Below are 22,666 nucleotides of genomic sequence, written 5' to 3' on the forward strand. Positions count from 1 at the left end.
GAGCAATATTTATGGTGTTCCTATTACCTTGCTGTTTAAATCACTAGTTGATTGATGTTGCTATTACTGCTATTTGTTTTCTATTATTTTTGCATGCTATATTGCACAGGTTATTAGACTAGTGAGTGTCTTGACTGTACCTCGTCTCTACTCCATTGAGGTTAGTCTTGATACTTATTGGGTACCGACCGTGGTGTACTCATACTACACTTTTGTACATTTTTGTGCAGAACCAGGTATTGGAGATATCAGACTTGAGCAGAGTTAAAGCGGGATCGTAAGGATTCAAGGTAGAGCTGCTTGGTCGTCGCAGTCCCTTGGAGTCTTTTCATTTCATTGTACTGTTAATTTTTAATCAAATAGTATTGTATATTTGGTCCTCGTGATCATTCCATATTTTCAGTTAGAGTTCGTGACTCAGTACTACCAGTCTTGGGAGGTTGTATATTCATATTTATTCCGTTGTTAGTTTTGGTTACTTATTTAATTCAAAAAAAAAAAAAGGCTTCAAAATGTAATAGAAATCGGTTTACCTAGTCTTAGAGACTAGGTGTCATCACGACGTCTGTGGTGGAATTTTGGGTCGTGACATATACCTTTATAATCTCAAAAATTGAATTTTGTAGTGAATGTTCTAAATTAAACTAATTGTGTATTTAGTACAAGGGCTGGTTAGGAGAGGGAGGTATTTATATTGAATAACTATAAGCCAACCCTTCTAGATATTTCGGTGCTTGATTCTCGAATAGGATTGAATCTATGATGAATGATTGGTTTATATTATGGAAGAAAGACATGTATATGTGATATTAAATATTGACCAATGCTAGTTATATATGAAATGAACTATGTGACCACCTAATTTTTGACTATATTTGAATTTTTATCACATTGACTCTGATTAATTAAATAATCCAATTTCAATTAATGTTACTTTAATTAGAAAAACTTCGTATCCCTCGGAAAAAAAAAAGGAAGTGTGACAAACTAAAGATATATTCTACTACTCTAGGGGATTCTAATAGGCTAGAGGTCTTTCCGACCCCTTGTGACAGTGAATTGAATGAACAAACGCTATTCTTTAATCCAAATTTAATTTTCAGCTCCAACAAGTGATTCAATGGCAGATTTCGAATTTAACTCAGACAAGTTGCCTCAGACTTTCACATAAGGGAGAAACGGAGAGGAGAAAGCTCATAGACGTGGCAAGTGGGCCGGTCCTAGGCCTAAACGGGTCAAGTGGGCCGGTTCAAACGGTCCTGGTCCCGGGTCGGTCCCAAATTAAACGGGCCAAACAGTCCCGGACTAAACGGTCTTTTTGTAGGGACCGGGAGCGTTTGGTCCCGGGCTAAACGGTCCCGGCATGCGGGCTAAATGGGCTATGTGGGCCCAACAGTTTTTAAAAAAAAAAAAATTAAATAGATATTAGAGATAAAAGGATGTTAAAAAAAATATCTATGGCAATGCTTTGTAAATTTTATTATAGAATTGTGACCTAAATTTTATTTAACATCCTAAATTTTAATATTTAATATTTAATATCGAATATAACTTATATATATATATACACTATACTATACTATATATACATCTTATATCGAATATAACTTTTATATATATATATAGCTTATATATTATACATTTAATATATATACTATACTATATATACATCTTATATATAGTATATAAGATATATATATAGCTTATCGAATATAGCTTATATATATATACACACACACACACACACTATACTATATGTACATCTTGTATAGCTTATATACTATACACTTAGTATATATATACTTTTTAGTAGTAACATGAAAGGACCAAAGTATGGTACTTCTTAGCTGCTATAAATATGGAATGATAGAAGATCAAGTTTTAGCTCAACTCAGATTACATTTTCAACTAATTTTCCACTCTTAGATATATTATCCTCTTTATCGGCTAGCTACACCAGTAGCATAGCTAAATATAATATCGCTTAAAATCATAGCAGAGAATTTGGCAGTTGGTGACTCCATTAGCCGTATTATATATAGTATAATACGATATAAGATTGTACATCTTTTATTCGGCTAATGGGGTCACCAACTGCCAAATTCTCTGCTGTGATTTTAAGAGACATTATATTTAGCTATGCTACTAGTGTAGCTAGCCGATAAAGAGGATAATATATCTAAGAGTGACAAATGAGTTGAAACTGTAATCTGAGTTGAGCTAAAACTTGATCTTCTATCATTCCATATTTATACTAGCTAAAAAGTACCATACTTTGGTCCTTTCATGTTACTACTAAAAAGAATATATATACTAAGTGTATAGTATAGTATAGTGTATATATATATATATATATATATATATATATATATATATATATATATATATATATATATATATATAAGACGTATATATAGTATAGTATATATATAAGCTGTATTCGATAAGCTATATATACATATTATATACTATATATAAGATGTATATATAGTATAGTATAGTATATATACTAAATGAGATGTATATATAGTATAGTATAGTATATATACTAAATGTATAATATATAAATATATATATATATATATAAGCAACAGTAGCAATTATAGAAGTAAATTAGAGAGAGATTGATGATTTTGTAAGAAAAATGAAAGAATGAGGGGGTATTAATAGTTGAAAATAGGCAAAAAGTGTAATTATAAAAAGTTTGGGGTTAAAACAAAGTTGGGGGGTTAAATGACTATTTTATAAATAGCCAACAACTATTTTTGACAGTCCAACGGCTATTGTTGACAGCCCAACGGCTATATTTTAGCCGTTTGGCCTGCTAAGGGATCGGTCCGATCCCGGGCCGGTCCTTGTCCCTGGCGGGCTAAATGGTCCCGGGCCTGGCGGGCCCAAAGTATAGGACCGACTCAGGCCCACTAAAATCGGGCCAAACGGTCCTGGCCCATTTAGCCCGTTTGGCTCGCGGTCCCGGGCCTGGACCGGCCCACTTGCAACCCTTAGACGGATGGTAAAAGGAAAAGAATCTAGGGCTAAAGTTGATTATAAGTTGAGAGCTGGAACAAAATGAGTATTTATTTTTCCATTTTAGCCATTATTTGATTTTCTCAAATATTTGACAGTACTATATTAGAAGGTATATTATAATAAAGAGTTTCGTGGCTTATAATATAATTATGTACATTTTATTTTCATGCCTAGTGGGCCAATCAAAGTTTTTACAAATTTCTTTTTGAATTTTATAATGTGTTTCTATATTTTCAAACTTTAAAATGTATCATTTATAAATAGTTTTAGATTATAAAACTTTGGGATTTATGTCTAGAATGGTTAGTAAAACTTAAATGAACAAAGTAAAAAATGAACTTCTATGATACTTGACCGTGGGTATTAACTTCTTCAGAAGTAATACTTCTTCAAATGGACAGCATTCCAATGGGATGGTAACACCTTGTCGTCCATAGTTTCCAACTCGTATGCTCCTTTTCCAGCAGTGCCTTTAACTCTATATGGGCCTTCCCAATTCTGACTTAGCTTTCCTGCTTTTGTCGTCTGTGTTGATCGAAATACTTTTTTTGAGGACAAAGTCCCCAATCTTGAAATACTTTAGGTTCGCTTTCCTATTGTAGTACCGTCCAATCCTTTGCTTTTGTGTTGCCATCCGAATCAAAGTTGCCTCCCTTCTCTCTTCTGTCAAATCTAAGTTTGTATGAAGTTTTTCTTCGTTTGACGCTTTGTTTGTATGCGTGTACTATGTTCTTAGTTCTCCTATCTCTACTGACAGTTCCATAAACGAGCGAGAATGGTGTTTCTCCCGTGCTTATTTCTACAATGGTTTGGTAAGCCCATAATACTCTTGGTAGCACTTTTGGCCATTTGCTTTTTGATTCTTCTAATCGCTTCTTTAGATTGTTGACGATGACCTTATTTGTTGACTTTGCTTGATCGTTAGCTACGAGATGATAAGATGCTGAAGTAATTCGTTTAATTTTCTAACTTTTGAAAAAATCAGTAACCTTCGCACCTACAAATTGCGGCCCATTATCGCAAATGATTTCCCTTGGGACTCCAAATCGACATATTATATTTCTTCCAAATGAAGTCCATAGCTTCGTTTTCTCATACCTGTTTAAAGGCACCTGCTTCTACCTATTTTGAAAATAATCTGTTAGAATTAATAAAAACGTACCTTTCCATTGGCTTGAGGTAGAGGACCTATGATGTCCATCCCCATTTCATGAATGGCCACAGTGATATGATTGAATGTAGCAATTCTGCTGGTCGATACATATCGTTGGCACTTATCGCACCTTGTTACAAAATTTTCCGCTTCATCTTCCATTTTTCGCCGGTAGTATCTTGCTCTTATCAATGTTTTCACCAACGATCTTCCCTCGGCATGATTATCGCAATGTCCCTCGTGCACTTCTCTCATTACATATTCAGTTTGTGAAGGTCCCAGGCCTACAATGCCAAAGGTATATGTGATTTACTTGATTATCTCTTTTCTTTTTAAGACTAAAAACATGCATAATTGAATTTGCATTCACATTAGGTAAGACATAAACATCACGTTAGAGCTAACAATTCACATATAAATCATCACCCTAATAAATATAGCAAATACCATTGTCTATGTTAATGCGAAACCCATGCTTGTCTAACATAGAAGCTGAAATAATCGACACACGTTTGTCCAACATAGAAGCTGAAATTATGGTCGAAACGAATTTAGGAAGATAATAACAATCATCCAGCATAAGTACTTTGCTCGAAGACATTATTATAGAAACTGATCCTACAACTATGGCTAAAACTTTTGCACCATTTTCAACTTGCAGATTAACTTCTCCTTTCTACAGTCTCCTATTTATCTTCAACGCTTGCAACATATTGTAGACGTTATAACCACTACCAGTATTTAATACCCACGATGAAGAATTAGTAGTAGCTAAGAGAACTTTGAAACCATTTTTTATTAATGTCTCACATTGTTTCTTGTCTTTTAGAGTTGCAAGATACTCCTTGTAGTTTTTCTTCCAATGCCCTTTCTTCTTATAGTGAAAATATTCAGCATCAGATAGTGACTGCAAGATCAAATCTTGAGAAAGCTCTTTCCAAAGTTTGAACCCCAACTTCTCAAGTTCTTTGATAAGATCAATCATATGATTGAGATGGGCTCAAACTGGAGAGTTTTCAGTGCCCAACAGTGTATCAAACATCTCCTTAAGATGTTGTAATAATCCGATCAATCGTTTTATTTTATAAAACCCTATTTCCCAATTTAAGAATTCCAATATGTACTTTTCCTATTTTATGACTTGCGAGAACGGTTGGTTTGGTTTCAGAATGGTTCAAGTTGAATTCGGAATGCTTAGTTCCATAATAGTGGCCTAAGGTGGTCAACTTTGACTTAGGAAATAGCCTTTGAATAGGAATTTGAAGGTTCCAATAGGTTCATATAGTAATTTTTTACTTTGACGTATGTTCGGATCAAGTTTTAGGTGGACCGGGAGTTTTAGCGCCTATTGTTGGAAGTTGGCATTTTGAAGGTTTTAGAGTTTTTGAAGTTTAACTTGGGGTGGACTTTGGATTATCGGACCATGTTTGGCATTTTGAGTCTGGGAGTAGGTTCGGCTTGTCATATTGGACTTGTGTGTGAAATTTGTTATCATTCCGAGTTGTCTAAGTATGATTCGTCGCATTCAAAGTTAGTTTGGAAGAAGTTTGAAATTTAGAAGTTGATTAATTTGGTTTAGGGTGAGATTCTTGATTACGATGTTATTTTATGTGTTTCGAAACCTCGAGTAGGTCAGGATTATGTTTATATATTTGTTGGTATAATTGGACGGGATCCCGGGTGGCTCAGGTGAGTATCGGACCACACGGAGCAAGGTTGAAGTTGGCAGATTTTGTTGCTATATGGTGTGAATCGCGATCGCAGAGGCGTTACGCGATCGTGTAGTGTTATGTGGTACAGGGACTGAGCTGCTCTTCAGGTTCGCAGAAGAAGGGACGCGATCACAGAAGGGATGCTGGTTGAGCTTCGCGTTAGCGTGAAAAGTGTCGCGATCGCGATGGGTAATAGGGGGCTGGCCTGGAAGCTTGTGCTTCACGTTCGCATTAGCATTTCGCGATCGCGCAATAGTAAGTTCTATAGGGGCTGGGGTTTTGGTCTTCGCATTCACGCGGCTCAGATCGCGTTTGCGTAGGCATGGGTTGTTATTATTCATGATCGTGTGTGGACACTCGCGATCGCGTAGAAGGAAATTCTAGCGGTGGCAGTGTTGGCCTTAGCGATCACGAGGGTATTTCTGCGATCGCGAAGAGGAAGGACCTGGGCAGAATATAAGTTTCATTTCAGGATTTAGGCTCATTTAATCATATTTTCTCTTGGCTTGGGTGATTTGCGAACTTTTTGAAGGGCCATTTTCATCAAGTGTCACTAGGTAAGTGATTTTCAAATTTCACTTTAAATTTTTTTTTATGTGTAGAAATTCACGAAAAATCAAGATTTATGACTAAAGTCAAGTAGAAATTAATTACCCTCAAAATATAGGTGAAATCCATCTCCAAGATGGCTTCTTCCCTATCTCTAAAACTCATTATAGTGAAAATGAGCTTAAAATACCAAAATTGGATAACTTAAATCCCTAACAGCGATTCCTGATGTGATTCTTCGAGTTAACAAAGAATCAACCGACCAGGATCAAGATCTTGATACGAAAACGTGGTTTTGTGGGCCAATTTCAAGAAACAACGTATCTCAAGTTTTACGACTCGGAATCTGATGATTCAAAAATGAGGTGAAAGATGACGATCTGAACTATAAGAAAGACTATTTACTCGTTCAAAACAAGTAAATATTTATACTGTTCCGATTCTAGGAAAATTATGATTCTATGATATCAAAAACATGAATTTAGATCAAGAAATGTGTTCCTGAATGATCAAGAACTATAAAATTTCTAAAGTCACCACTTGGAATCAATTAACATGATAAAGAAACACCGCACGTAATTAAAAATAAGATAAAGACTATCACCACCTTGTTTGGAACCAAAAACAAGGATAAAGAAGACAAAATAGAGAAAAATACTCTATTGTAAAACTAGGGCAAGCCTAAAAAACGTGAATTATTTTCTACAAGGCAAGAGATCCCTTTATATAGGCCTAAAGTCTCTTCTTTGATGACTACAATTCCTATTCTAATAAGGAAATAAAATAACTAAAGACAAGGAAACTAAAATCCATATTCTACAAGGAAAAGAAACTAGAATCCTACTAAAAGAAAAATCCTTATTCTAAAAGGAATAAACTAAATCCTATTTTAAGAAGGAAATGGTCTTGGCTTCTTGAAATCAATCTTGGGCTTCTTGGACTTCTTGGACTTCTTGTGCTCTAAAACATGATCTTGGCCAAAATTAATAAAATTTAACATAGATTCTCCTTTTACATCATTCTCGCAATGTTGTGTCTTACTATTTCGCTTTTCAGTGCAGGTCCTATTTACTAGTTATCGTTTTTGCTTTGCATCTTTCTTCTAGATTTCATGGTGTTCCTATTTTTATTATGATTGTTGTGGTGATACTAATATTGTCTCCCTTTGCTTTGCACCTTTCTTCTGGATTTAATGGTGTTCCTATTTTCCCTATGATTGCTGTTGTGATACTAATATGATCTCCTTTTTGTCCTTTTGTCTTTTTTCTTTTATGAGTCGAGGGTCTTTCAGAAACAGCCTCTCTACTCCCTCGGGGTAGGGGTAAGGTCTGCGTACACACTACCCTCTCTAGACCCTATTAGTAGAATTTTACTGGGTTGTTGTTGTTGTTGTTGTTTCCCTGGTTAAGAAAGACTCGTCCTTGAGTCTAAAGGCTCCACAAATGGCACAAGATTGGCAATTTCCATGATTTGATTGAACTCATATTCACCGGGCTCTAAGTTGCATTTTTCAAATTTGTCAAAGAGCTTCATCTTATTGTAACAAAGCTTAGCATGTGGCCGAACTAAACCCCGCTTGCTGCAATAAATCCTCTTAAATCGATTTTTAAACACTAATCCATAATCATAAGTTATATTGTTTTGATCTTCAGAAATCTTAAACTTCTCCATGTCAATGTGGTGCTTATAGGATATGCCAAGAAAATTCGATTTAGCACCACGAAAACCATTAGAAGAATAAATATAAAGTACCATTGGATCAATCTTAGAGATCGAAGTATATCTTCTTGAGAATTCATCGACAACAACGCTCTCATATTTAACGAGATCATGACCATTGATAGAATTTGTGTTGATATCTCTTACATATTCTTGAATATATTCATCCTTTGGGGGCAAGAAAAAAATTGGAACAAAATATGAACTCAAACCCTCCATTATGGACTCCTTTTTAAGTAACCCTTCCTCTTGTGTTTGCAAAATTTTATGGACTTCTAGATTAATGCAATATGTTACCTCGTTTGGAAGGATAGAATCAACAATCAAATTAATATTATATTGAGCATCTCTATTAGGTGAAAAGTTAAGCTCACATATGGGATGCTCCAACGGGTCATCATCAAACTTCAGAGGTAAATCCTCAACTTGTAGATCCAGTTCATGCTCCTCCTCCTTGATTGGACCAACATTCAAAGATTTTTCTCTATTGATTGGACTAATTATTTATAATTTGGTCAGAAAAGAATCATCATTGAACTTCAAATTTTTAGCAATTTCTTCGGGATTCAATGGTACCAAAATAATCTTATGCCCATCCTCTGTAAAAGAATAGGTATTAAGGTCTTCATCATTATTAGCACACCTATCATACACCCATGGTCTTCGAAGTAATAAGTGACAAGCATCTATCTTCACTACGTCACACCAAATCAGGTCTTTATAGATCTTGCCAATAGAAAAAGAGACTAGGCATTGGCGAGTTATCTCTAAACCATCATTATCTTCAACTTCAATGCTGTAAGGATATGGATGAAGTTTGGTTGACAAGCCAAGTTTTGTAACGATCTCTTCAGAAACGATATTTATGTGACTCCCACGATCAATAATCAGGGAACAGACTTTTCCATATGAGGTATATCTAGAGTGTAAAAGAGATTCATGTTGTCTCGTTTCTTCATCTTCTTGAACAAAGAATCCTTCTCTTGGTTGAATCTTGGACATGATAATTTCGTCAAGGTAGACCTGTGAGTTATAGCTCTAACACCAAAATTGATGTGATTCTTCGAGTTAACAAAGAACCAACCGACCAGGATCAAGATCTTGAAACGAAAACGTGGTTTTGTGGGCCAATTTCAAGAAACAATGTATCTCAAGTTTTACGACTCGGAATCTGATGATTCAAAAATGAGGCAAAAGATGACGATCTGAACTATAAGAAAGACTATTTACTCGTTCAAAACAAGTAAATATTTATACTGTACTGGTTCAAGGAAAGTTATGATTTTATGATATTAAAAAAATAAATTTAGATCAAGAAACGTGTTCTTGAATAATCAAGAACTATAATATTCCTAAAGTCACCACTTGAAATCAATTAACGTGATAAAAAAATATCACACGCAATTAAAAGCAAGATAAAGACTATCACCACCTTGCTTGGAACCAAAAACGAGGATAAAGGAGATAAAATAGAGAAAAATACTCTATTGTAAAACTAGGGCAAGCCTCAAAAACGTGAATTTGTTTCTACAAGGTAAGAGAACTCTTTATATAGGCCTAGAGTCTCTTCTTTGATGACTACAATTCCTATTCTAATAAGGAAATAAAATAACTAAATAAAAGGAAAGTAAAATCTATATTCTACAAGAAAAAGATTCTAGAATCCTACTAAAAGAAAAATCCTTATTCTAAAAGGAATAAACTAAATCCTATTTTAAGCAGGAAATGATCTTGGCTTCTTGAAATCAATCTTGGGCTTCTTTGACTTCTTGAAAATAAGTCCATATATTTGAACTTGAGCTCTAAAATATTATCTTGGCCAAAATTAATAAAATTTAACATAGATTCTTCTTTTACATCATTCTCCCCTGGTTGAGAAAGACTCCTCCTCGAGTCTAAAGGCTCCACAAATAGCACAAGATTGGCAATTTCCATAATTTGATTGAACTCATATTCACCGGGCAATTTGATTGAACTCATATTCACCGGGCTCTAAGTTGCATTTTTTTAATTTGTCAAAGAGCTTCATCTTATTGTAACAAAGCTTAGCATGTGGCCAAACTAAACACCACTTTATCAATAGTAACTTTGTACCAATATTGCTGTAATGAATCCTCTTAAATCAATTTTTAAACACTAATCCATAATCATAAGTTATATTGTTTTGATCTTCAGAAATATTGAACTTCTCCATGTTAATGTGGTGCTTATAGGATATGCCAAGAAAATTCGATTTAGCTCCACGAAAACCCTTAGAAGAATCAAATTCAAGTACCATTGGATCAAGCTTGGAGATCGAAGTATATCTTCTTGAAAATTCATCAGCAACAACGTTCATATTTAACTAGATCATGACCATTGATGGAATTTGTGTTGAGATCTCTTACATATTCTTGAATATATTCATCCTTTGGGGGCAAGAAAAAAAATTGGAACAAAATATGAACTCAAACCCTCCATTATGGACTCTTTTTTAAGCAACCCTTCCTCTTGTGTTTGCAAAATATCATGGACTTTTAGATTAATGCAATATGTTGCCTCGTTTGGAAGGATAGAATCAACAATCAAATTAATATTATATTGAGCATCTCTATTAGGTGAAAAGTTAAGCTCACATATGGGATGCTCCAACGGGTCATCATCAAACTTCGGAGGTAAATCCTCAACTTGTAGATCCAGTTCATGCTCCTCCTCCTTGATTGGACCAACATTCAAAGACTTTTCTCTATTGATTGGACCAATTATTTGTAATTTGGTCACAAAAGAATCATCATTGAACTTCAAATTTTTAGCAATTTCTTTGGGATTCAATGGTACTAAAATAATCTTATGTCCATCCTCTGTAAAAGAATAGGTATTAAGGTCTTCATCATATTTAGCACACCTATCATACACCCATGGCCTTCAAAGTAATAAGTGACAAGCATCCATCTTCACTACGTCACACCAAATCTGGTCTTTATAGATCTTGCCAATAGAAAAAGAGACTAGGCATTGACGAGTTACCTCTAAACCATCATTATCTTCAACTTCGATGCTGTAAGGATATGGATGAAGTTTGGTTGACAAGCCAAGTTTTGTAACGATCTCTTCAGAAATGATATTTATGTGACTCTCACGATCAATGATCAGGGAACAGACTTTTCCATAGGAGGTACATCTAGAGTGTAAAAGAGATTCATATTGTCTCGTTTCTTCATCTTCTTGAACAAAGAATCCTTCTCTTGGTTGAATCTTGGACATGATAATTTCGTCAATGTAGACCTGTGAGTTATATCTCTGATACCAAAATTGATGTGATTGTTCGAGTTAACAAAGAACCAACCGACCAGGATCAAGATCTTGAAACGAAAACGTGGTTTTGTGGGCCAATTTCAAGAAACAGCGTATCAGTTTTACGACTCGGAATCTGATGATTCAAAAACGAGTGAAAGATGACGATCTGAACTATAAGAAAGGCTATTTACTCGTTCAAAACAAGTAAATATTTATACTGTACCGATTCAAGGAAAGTTATGATTCTATGATATCAAAAAAATAAATTTAGATCAAGAAACGTGTTCTTGAATGATCAAGAACTATAAAATTCCTAAAGTCACCACTTGGAATCAATTAACGTGATAAAGAAATACCACACGTAATTGAAAATAAGATAAAGACTATCACCACCTTGATTGGAACCAAAAACAAGGATAAAGAAGACAAAATAGAGAAAAATACTCTATTGTAAAACTAGGGCAAGCCTCAAAAACGTAATTTTTTTCTACAAGGCAAGAGAACTCTTTATATAGGCCTAGAGTCTCTTCTTTAATGACTACAATTCCTATTCTAATAAGAAAATAAAATAACTAAAGACAAGAAAAGTAAAATCCATATTCTACAAGGAAAAGAAATTAGAATCCTACTAAAAGGAAAATGCTTATTCTAAAAGGAATAAACTAAATCCTATTTTAAGAAGAAATGGTCTTGGCTTCTTGAAATCAATCTTGGGCTTCTTGGACTTCTTGTGCTTCTTGAAAATAAGTCTATATATTTGAACTTGAGCTCTAAAACATGATCTTGGCCAAAATTAATAAAATTTAACATAGATTCTTCTTTTACATCAATTCCTTAATGGAAACCCCCAAGTCACACGATCGGGGGGCATAAACTTGCACCGCATTGTGTCCCGTCTACGCGAACGTGAAAGACACCTCCTGATCACGACGACCAACTAGCCAACCTCGATGCGAACACGGACAAGCACACGTGACTGCGATGATGTACCTGCCAACATTTCGTGATCGCGGTCCTCCTCATCGCGACCGCGAAGAACAAAACTTCATTTTCCAAGTTCCTTCTACGTGATAGCGACACAAGCTTTGCGATCACGTTTCACTTCATTGACACCAGAAATCAGCAATCCCAAAATGGCCTAAAATGATTCGAAACATCCCAAAACTCACCTGAGCCCCTCGGGATCCCGTCCAATCATCCTAACAAGTTCATATATCTTATTCAAACTTATTCAAAGACTCAAAAAATGAATAACAATATCAAAATAAAGAATCAAAAATCAATTCAAATTATGAAATTCTCTTAAGTCATAAAATTCAACTTTCAACAGAAGTACTGAATCAGTCCCGAGCCACCCGAGGCCGAACCAAATGTATATACAAGTCCAAAATAATCATACGAACTTATTAGAACCTTCAAATCACCAACTCGGAGTCATTTACATAGAAGTCAAACCTTGGTCAACTATTTCAATTAAAGCTTCCAAATACAAATTTATCTTCCAAAACACTCCTGAACCTCTCGAAAATTAAAACCAACCATACACGCAAGTCATAAAATATCAAAGAAACTTACTCAAGGTCTCAAATCGCGAAATAAAATACTAAAACTCAAAGTGACTAATCATGTCATTACAAAGCAATACCATAATTATATATATATGAATAAAGCATTCAAAATAACAAAACTATCCCTGAGGGTCACCTCAAACCCCTTTCCAAGCCCTTACACAATTTTAAACCAAATACAAATTTAGGTATATACTATATATTTTATTTTTTATACAATAAACTAATAATCCTGATAAAAACAATCCTATTACAATTCCTGCATTATTAATCTACATATTACAATGCGATATCTACAGAAACATACCAAAAAATAAAATGTTTACGAGCGACATAACCACAAAAATATCATTTACCATTTTTCGACAACAGCAACATTTGAAATACTTAGAAGAAAAATGAATTTTTTCAATGGATGTGGCTGGATTCGTTAAAATAAATATAGATGAGACAATAGACAAAATCTGAAGAAGATTTGAGGTAATTTCTCACTAGTTTGAAGTCAAAATTCGTAATTGCAATTGTGTTGGAAAAATATTTTTGTGACACATGTAGTTTACTGTATATCCATACATATCACATATATGTATACATGGATATACACAAATATTCAAGAAATACACAAGGGGTGGACATGTGATACACATGGAATACACGTGGATACATAGATATACACACAGTTATACATGCCAGAAACTCATATTTTCCTTTGAACCGTAGCTCAAGCTTCACCCTAAATCTACGTCAAATCATCCAAAAATTGAGTTTCAAATTCCTTAAGGAGTAACTAATCCAATCCAACAACAACAACTGAAAATAAATTCCACTTTCAAAAATTCAAATTTCCAAACTCAAGCATAAATGAGTTTCAATGGCTGTCCATAATGTTCTAACCAAAGTGCATCAATTCAGCTTCAAATGAGCTCTTCTCAGGCTTATGCTTCACTAAGAAATTTTCAAGAAGATGCAACACCCAAACAATTTCGAACTCAAAAATTTCGAATCCGCATTTTTGTAATCGAATTTAAGTTCGTCAACGGCAGACGAATTTTCCTTCTCAAATTCGTTTCTCAGGTAGCAAATAATGGTCGTAGTTGTTTCAACTCAAGAATTCCAACTCAAAAAATAAAGTCACTCAAAAATTGAATTTTGTAGCGAATGTTCTAAATTAAACTAATTGGGTATTTCGTACAAGGGTTGGTTAGGAGAGGGAGGTATCTGTATTGAATAACTATAAGCCAACCTTCCAGCTGTTTCGGTGCTTGATTCTCGAATAGGATTGAATTTATGATGAATGATTGGTTTATATTATGGAAGAAAGACATGTATATGTGATATTAAATATTGACTAGTGCTAGTTATATATAAAATGAATTAAAGATATATTTTACTACTCTAGGGATTCTAATAGACTAGAGGTCCTTCCTACCCCTTGTGACAGTGAATTGAATGAACAAACGCTATTCTTTAATCCAAATTTGATTTTCAGCACCAACAAGTGATTCAATGGCAGATTTCGAATTTAACTCAGACAAGTTGCCTCAGACTTTCACATAAGGGAGAAACGAAGAGGAGAAAGCTCATAGACGGTTGGTGAAAGGAAAAGAATCTAGGGCTAAAGTGGATTATAAGTTGAGAGTTGGAACAAAATGAGTATTTATTTTTCCATTTTAGCCATTATTTAATTTTCTAAAATATTTGACAGTACTATATTAGAATGTTTATTATAATAAAGAGTTTTGTGGCTTATAATATAATTATGCACATTTTATTTTCATGCCTAGTGGGCCAATCAAATTTCTTTTTTAATTTTATAATGTGTTTCTATATTTTCAAACTTTAAAATCTATCATTTATAAATAGTTTTAGATTATAAAACTTTGGGGTTTATGTCCTGCGCATCAACAGACAGATCCATGAAACAGAAATATTCTGCGTTGCACATCTACTTTCGGTTTTAACACAAACTTGTCTGAATTGAAATAACATTTTTTTTTTTTGCCAGTAAAGTTTCAAAAGAAGTATTTTAAGAGTAGCTGTTTCTATTTGTACAAATCATTTAAGAAGAGCTTAATAGAGAAAAAATTGTTTTTGATTGTCACATCGATTACAAAGTGGAAACTCCAGTGGAAGTCCATGGTTAGTCGCAAGGCTGGTGACCACAAAGCAAGGGCACGTGACATGAATATATAATTGAGGGCCGAATTACCATTTACCCAGTAATTGACCTTTCTCATCTGTTTCTAGAAAGTGCTAATACAGGAAAGGAAATTTTGGAGGGCAACAACTGCTTCATAAATTTTGTTGGGATTATACTACTGTTGTTAATATTGCTGTCTGAACTGGAGAAAAACTGCTTTTTTCTGTAAGACCCTTCATTTTCTGTCACAAGTCTGATATTATGAACCTTTTTTGGTTAGGTTATGCTCAATTTTAGTGTTTATTTATTTGTAGTTTGGTTTGAACATCCTTATTTTCTATCTCCAAAATCACTTAAGAGAAACTGAGTTTGCCAGCTCACTTTTTTCAGTTTTAGCAACAAGATTTGGTTTTTTTTCCTTCCAAAAACAGCTCAAGCAAATACTTATTGCAAAAATTTGAGCTCGCAAACTATAGACACTCTTATATCTAAAAAGAAATTGGTGGTCCAGCTAAACAGAGACAAAATGAAGATATGGTCCCATGTACTTTAATTTTGTCATAGTTGGATCAAATTAGCATCCTTTTATTATTTTGGTTATTGAAATTACTATCCTTAACCTATGGAAGGAACATCCCTTATTGGAGAATATGTTGTAAATGATCTCTTTGGTTGTTCACTGTTTTCAGATGTTCCTAGGAATTTGGCCTTTCAAGAAACTGGATAACTCTTGTTATGAATTTTAGTATCAGTTTCCAGGCCGTACACTGTTTGTGATGTGATGCATTTATTGATAAATTCTGTGTTCACTTTTCTTTAGCTTGAGTTTTAGCAATTGAAACACTGATTTTACTATTTTCATCTGTGAGTATTACTTTATGTATTGGTTTATATCTGATAGGACCTGTTTTAGTGCAGAATGGACACTTTCCTTTTCACCTCTGAGTCTGTAAATGAGGGACACCCGGATAAGCTTTGTGATCAGATCTCTGATGCAGTTCTTGACGCTTGCCTTGAGCTAGATCCTGAGAGCAAGGTTGCCTGTGAGACTTGCACCAAAACCAACTTGGTCATGGTCTTTGGTGAGATCACAACCAAGGCCAATGTGGACTACGAGAAGATTGTGCGCAATACCTGTCGTAAAATTGGGTTTGTCTCTGAAGATGTGGGACTCGATGCTGACAACTGCAAGGTCCTTGTCTACATTGAGCAGCAAGATCCTGATATTGCTCGAGCTGTCCATGGCCATCTAACCAAACATCCGGAGGAGATTGGTGCTGGTGATCAGGGGCACATGTTTGGCTATGCCACTGACGAGACCCCTGAATTTATGCCTCTCAGCCATGTGCTTGCGACTAAACTAGGTGCCCGCCTCACTGAAGTCCGCAAGAATGGTACTTGTCCCTGGTTAAGGCCTGATGGCAAGACCCAAGTTACTGTCGAGTACTACAATGAGTTTGGTGCAATGGTTCCAGTTAGGGTCCACACTGTTCTCATTTCAACTCAGCATGATGAGACTGTTACAAATGATGAGATTGCACAAGATATTAAAGAGCATGTCATCAAGCCAGTCGTTCCTGAGAAGTACCTTGATGAGAAGACAATATTCCACATTAACCCATCTGGCCGATTTGTGATTGGTGGACCCCATGGTGATGCTGGTCTTACTGGTCGTAAGATCATCATCGACACCTATGGTGGTTGGGGTGCCCATGGTGGTGGTTCCTTCTCGGGAAAGGACCCAACCAAGGTTGATAGGAGTGGCGCATATGTTGTCAGGCAGGCTGCAAAGAGTGTTGTAGCAAATGGGCTAGCTCGCAGATGCATTGTGCAAGTTTCTTATGCCATTGGTATGCCTGAGCCATTGTCTGTATTTGTTGACAGCTATGGCACCGGCAAGGTCTCCGACAAGGAAATTTTGAAGATCGTTAAGGAGAACTTCGACTTCAGGCCTGGAATGGTTGCCATTAACTTGGATCTGAAGAGGGGTGGCAATGACAGATACTTGAAAACCGCTGCATATGGTCACTTTGGACGCGATGACCCTGACTTCACATGGGAATTTGTCAAGCCCCTCAAATGGGAAAAGCACCAAGATTAAGCGTCTGCAGGGCAGTGCATTAGCTTGTTCAGTAATATATTTGTTCTTGACGCTTTCCTGTCGCAGTCATGCCTCAATCACTTGAATTAGGCAAATCTGTAGTGGTTTACTGTCCAAGTGAAATATTGTAAAGCAAAGGAAGAAGGTTGGGACGGCGTGGGTGGGGTTGGGGGGTTTGGGGTGGAGGGGGGTGGATTTAGGAACATCTGTAGTTGTTTTACTGGTAAATAAAATCACACTTTGAGAATGATAGTCAATTTACAATCACTTGAATATCTGTCAATATGTGTTCCTGAAAAGTGTGCAGCGCCATGGCTGAAGAGAAGCAAGTCAGTTATTAACAAAATCAGGTTAAACTAATTCTATTTCTCAACAGCTCTGGCATCTCTTTCCTACCTTCTGATGAAAAAGTAACAAATGGTATAACCTTCAAACTGTCATGATAGTGGCAGTGACTTGTAACACTTACATCTGCGTCATTTCTTGTTGAGGTTCCTTGGCTTGGTCGTGATTTCTCATTGAATGGAAAAGTCATATTTCGGTCTTGAATCATAATTTTCAAACTGTATAACACCTTAGGCCTTTCAAAATACAAGCAGTTGCTGCTATTTCCCTCCTCAACAGCATCATTACTATGGTCAAGATGAGAAAATGGATGCATTCCGATAGATGTAACTGCTGAACGATGGCTTTGGGGGGGGGGGGGGGGGGGGGGCTTTCTTCTAAGCTGTTACTTATTCTCTACAACAACAATAACCCAGTATAATCCCACTAGTGGGGTCTGGGGTAGTGTGTACGCAGACCTTACCCCTACCCTGGGGTAGAGAGGCTGTTTCCGATACACACTCGGCTCCCTAGCTGTTACTTATTCTCTACAACAACAATAACCCAGTATAATCCCAACGGGGGGGGGGGCTTTCTTTCTTAGCTGTTACTTATTCTCTACAACAACAATAACCCAGTATAATCCCACTAGTGGGGTCTGGGGTAGTGTGTACGCAGACCTTACCCCTACCCTGGGGTAGAGAGGCTGTTTCCGATACACACTCGGCTCCCTCCCTCCAAAAACTCCCCACCTTGCTCTTGGGGTGACTCGAACTCACAACCTCTTGGTTGGAAGTGGAGGGTGTTCACCACTAGAGCAACCCACTCCTCATACTTATTCTCTAAATTATGGTATTATTTTTGTGCTCTGACGAAAGTCATCTGCAAAATAAACATGAGCCTCCTGCCATCTCTGAAATCAGGAATAAGTTTGAGAAGTTGCTTTGGAAATGAATTTTTGTTTCGGTTTCTTTGTAATTATTCTTGAAAGCTTCTCAGTAGTGATCTCTTCTTTTGTTTTTTTCTCTTACTTTTTCTTATTTAATGGCCTATTTTCTATGATAAAGATAATGTTCAGGTTAAATCCGTCAAATATAAATTCTGGTTCTACCTCTTTGTATACCCATCTTCTTAAAATCCTGGAAACGCCGCTACGAGGGGAAGTATGCAAAGAATATGCATATTGTGAACCTTAAGAATTCACATTCTGATTAGTGAACACTACTCGAAGGTAGTGTAAGAAGGAATCAAACAGTACTCCAGCCGTCAATCAAGGTATATATATAGATATATATATATATATGCAAAACATGTGCCAAATAGTACCAACCTACAAAGATAACTGATTTGCCTTTATCCCCAACTAGAGAAGTTACAATAGTTAGGTCTGTATGAGAAAAAAGGAACGAGCTCCCTCAAATTGACAACATTCCAGTGATCCGAAGCTAAGCACTCCAACAATTGACTCACCAAAATTGCACCATTCAGAATCATTGATATCCATGGCATTTAATGCTATGGATATTTGCACCATTTTAACTCAGCTCCCCAATGCATTTGATCACGTGTTAACAAACCAAAACAATACACAATATGAACTTGATGCTGTAGTAGAGCATGGGCAACTCATATCAGCATATAATACCCCTGCGGATGATTTGAACACACAATTACCTAATCATCTGTACCAGCAATAACCAAACAATGTGATTTGAAACAGAGTTCCCTACCCCAGTAATTACTATAATGGAAAACCATTAATGAATATAAGACAAACCAGCCTTTCTATCAACATCTGAAGATTCCCCACCTCAAACTAACTCCCACACACACAGTGCCAAGATCACTTTCCCTTTTGATGAATCCATGGTTAACAGTGGTGAACCAACTATAAATTCTATTAACAACAATACCAGCTGATTCGACCAACGGTGAAATCCTTTATCACTAATACCTCTAATGGGGATTCTCCTATTTAATACGATCCAGCCACAACACCAACAAGCTCTAGCAAAGGTGGATCTAGAATATGAACATTTTGGGTTCGAGTTCGGGTTTCTACCACAGTACAATTGATTTACTGGGTATGAAATCTATTACTTATACTTATTTAGTGGATAATTTTTTAACACATATACATGGTTCTCGCAAAAGCTACAGGATTCGGTTGAAACCATAAGTTACCTTCGACATCAGCCCCTAAGCTCTAGCACGTACCCTCATTCCACCACAATGGTAGAATGCCCAGAAAATGCTACATGGCCAAGCAGCCCGAAGCTCTCAGCAAACAATACTGATGCCTACCCCAAGAGCACCACAACAACATGCAACAGCAAGACAACCAAAAGATGATGGAACAAACACAGATGATACCAATTCCTCATGGGAAGAAGAATATAATTCCTCAACGAAGAAGCTTAAAACCATGGTGTCCAAACCAAACGGGGAAATATTTACGTCTTAATCTAATGAGATTATATGTGAAGTTACTTAAGTTAACTATAGTTAGTAGGTTGTTATTAGTTAACTAGAGTTAAACATAATTAGTTAGTTGACAACTATCACATTAGTCAGTTGGATATACACACGTTCACTGTACAGATTCTGTTAAGAATGAGAAAATATCGAGAAGCTTCATTTCTCTCTCTGAGTTCATCTTTGTTCTTCAATCCTTCTTCTCAATTCAGCAATCTAACATGGTATCAGAGTTGTGGTTGTCTGATTCAGAGCTATGATTGAATGATTCTAGGGATTTTTCATGGAATTGAAGAAAAATCGAGAGAATTTGTTCAATTTTTATCGTTTTTTGCTGAACCCTAATTCTGCGTGAGCAATGGCGATTGGGGAAGATTTGAACAGTTCTGAGTTCGGCGGAGCCATCGTGAACATCGGCGTTGGTATCACGACTGGAGGAGGAACAATGAATTTCGATCACAATCATCCACTTTACCTACATCCATGTGATGGACCAGGATCGATGTCCGGACTGCTGCTGATAGGAATGGAAAACTACACAATCTGGAGTCGCGCGATGAAAGTCGCATTATTAGGAAAAAATAAACTCTCTCTCGTTGATGGATCCACATGCAAAGCTGATTTGGTGTGGAATTGGGGAATCAATGGGAGAGATGTAATGCCATTGTTACTTCATGGATAATGAGTAATGTGAGCAAGGAATTACACACTTGTGTATTGTTTTCTTTGAATTCACAGACGGTTTGGGCTGAATTGAGAGAAAGGTTTGACAAGGTAAATGCGTCGAGACTCTACTATTTACATAAGGAGATTTTCATATCAGTGCAGGGATCATCCTCTGTGTCCGTATATTTTACAAAGCTGAAGGATTTGTGGGCAGAGTATGATTCAATCCTCCCACCACCATCTTCCAAAGAGTATGTTGATCAATTAGAATTTCAACGTCTATTGAAATTTTTAATGGGACTGAATGATAGTTTTGAGCAAGCTAGAGGACAGATCCTATTAATGCCTAATGTTCCAACCATTAATCAAGCATATGCAATGGTTATTCAAGATGAAAGTAGGAGATCGATTGGGAGCAACTTTGGGAATTCTGGATACAATGAGCCAACATCTATGTTTACAGCTCATTCATGCAATAAGCCAAGGAGGACCTATAATCTGGAATGTTAGTTTTGCCACCAGAAAGGGCATACCAAGGAAGGTTGTTACAAGCTAATGAAATGTGATCATTGCGGCAAAACAGGACACTTAAAGGAAAATTGTTATCAGTTCATTGGTTATCCGATAGATTTCAAGGCCAAACGCAAAGCAACTGTAGCTCAACTGGAGGGAAATAGAATGCCTGCAAACACACCTGCAAGACCTACTCCACTGCCTGCAGCACCTACTCAAATGTTTACTCAGGAACAAGTTGCACAAATTTTGCAAACACTGAACAGAACAATTATTGGGAATGATGCCAGTGCACACATGGCAGGTAACTAATTTTGTAATAGTTTTCATAACATCAAAAACTTTGAGTGGATCATAGATACAGGGGCTACGAATTATATGACTGGTAATAAGGTTTTGTTACATAATGAAACACTAGGAAAAGCAGGACAAGTGCAATTGCCTACAGGTGACTTAGCCTCAGTGACACATATAGGGACCAGTCAACTCACGGGAGGTGATATACTTCAGCATGTTCTTTGTGTACCAGCCTTTAGGTTCAACCTTTTGTCTATGTCTAAAGTGACAAAAGAATTGAATTGTTTTATGGGCTTCTTTCCTACATTCTGTCTTCCAGGATTTCTTGTCTAGGAGGGTGAAGGAGATTGGTAGGGAGGAAGATGACTTATACATCCTGTCTACAACAGGGGGATATCAAACACAGAAGATTCATCACTCATTTGCAGTAGTTAACTCAGGAGTATTGATAGTCTAAAGAGTTGTACAAGTCCTCAATTAAATAAATGTGTAGTTTGTCCATTATCTAGACAAACCAGGATGTCATTTCCAATAAGTCACCATAGAAGCATAGATAGTTTTCAATTGATTCATATGGATGTTTGGGGTCCCTGCAGAGTTCCTACTCACAATGGGATGAAATATTTCTTTACTTTGGTTGATGATTATACACGATGGACTTGGGTGTTCTTAATGAGACTTAAATCTGATGTTGTTTTCTTGCTAAAAATTTCCTGATTATGGTTAAGACACAATTTGGCAAAACAGTTAACGTTTTTAGGTCCGACAATGGGAGTGAATTCTTTAACAATAGTTGTAAGGAGCTATTTTAACCCAATGGAATAATACATCAAAGCTCTTGTCCATACACTCCTCAGCAAAATGGAGTGGTGGAAAGGAGGCATCGACACATTTTGGAAATAGCCAGAGCTATCAAATTTCAAGGGCATATACCAATCCAATATTGGGGACATTGTGTGGAGACAACAGTTTATATAATCAATAGAGTTCCCTCTTCTGTACTTGGATACAAGTCACCTTATGAGATGTTTTACAACAAGCCACCTTCTTTATCTCACATGAGAGTCATTGCATATTTGTGTTTTGCTACTTACCTGCCCAGATCAGATAAGTTTCTTCCCTGGGCTGTGAAGTCTGTCTTAC

At 36.2% G+C, this 22,666-nt stretch overlaps 1 protein-coding gene and 1 long non-coding RNA gene across 4 annotated transcripts; both read left to right on the forward strand.

The window, feature by feature from the left end:
- The first annotated feature begins 14,944 nt into the window (after positions 1-14,944).
- Positions 14,945-17,797, forward strand: LOC104116799 (S-adenosylmethionine synthase 3-like). 3 transcript variants are annotated; one of them, XR_011412901.1, is made up of 3 exons: positions 14,945-15,372; positions 16,061-17,349; positions 17,461-17,797. XR_011412901.1 is itself a non-coding variant. In XM_009627733.4 (2 exons), the coding sequence occupies exon 2, from the start codon at positions 16,067-16,069 to the stop codon at positions 17,246-17,248; it is 1,182 nt and encodes a 393-aa protein (XP_009626028.1). In that variant the 5' UTR covers positions 14,946-15,372; positions 16,061-16,066; the 3' UTR covers positions 17,249-17,402. The 3 variants fall into 3 exon arrangements, 2 of the variants coding, with proteins under 2 accessions (XP_009626028.1, XP_009626029.1); XM_009627733.4 differs by lacking the exon at positions 17,461-17,797 and having other exon boundaries at positions 14,946-15,372; positions 16,061-17,402; XM_009627734.4 differs by lacking the exon at positions 17,461-17,797 and having other exon boundaries at positions 14,946-15,372; positions 16,066-17,402.
- A 2,171-nt stretch (positions 17,798-19,968) lies between these two features.
- LOC117281610 (uncharacterized) lies at positions 19,969-22,205 on the forward strand. The gene is made up of 2 exons (XR_011412672.1): positions 19,969-21,530; positions 21,843-22,205. It is a non-coding gene; the product is annotated as an uncharacterized lncRNA (long non-coding RNA).
- The last annotated feature ends 461 nt before the right edge of the window (positions 22,206-22,666 follow it).

Source organism: Nicotiana tomentosiformis, chromosome 12 (assembly GCF_000390325.3).
Source record: "Nicotiana tomentosiformis chromosome 12, ASM39032v3, whole genome shotgun sequence".
Taxonomy (NCBI): Eukaryota; Viridiplantae; Streptophyta; class Magnoliopsida; order Solanales; family Solanaceae; genus Nicotiana; species Nicotiana tomentosiformis.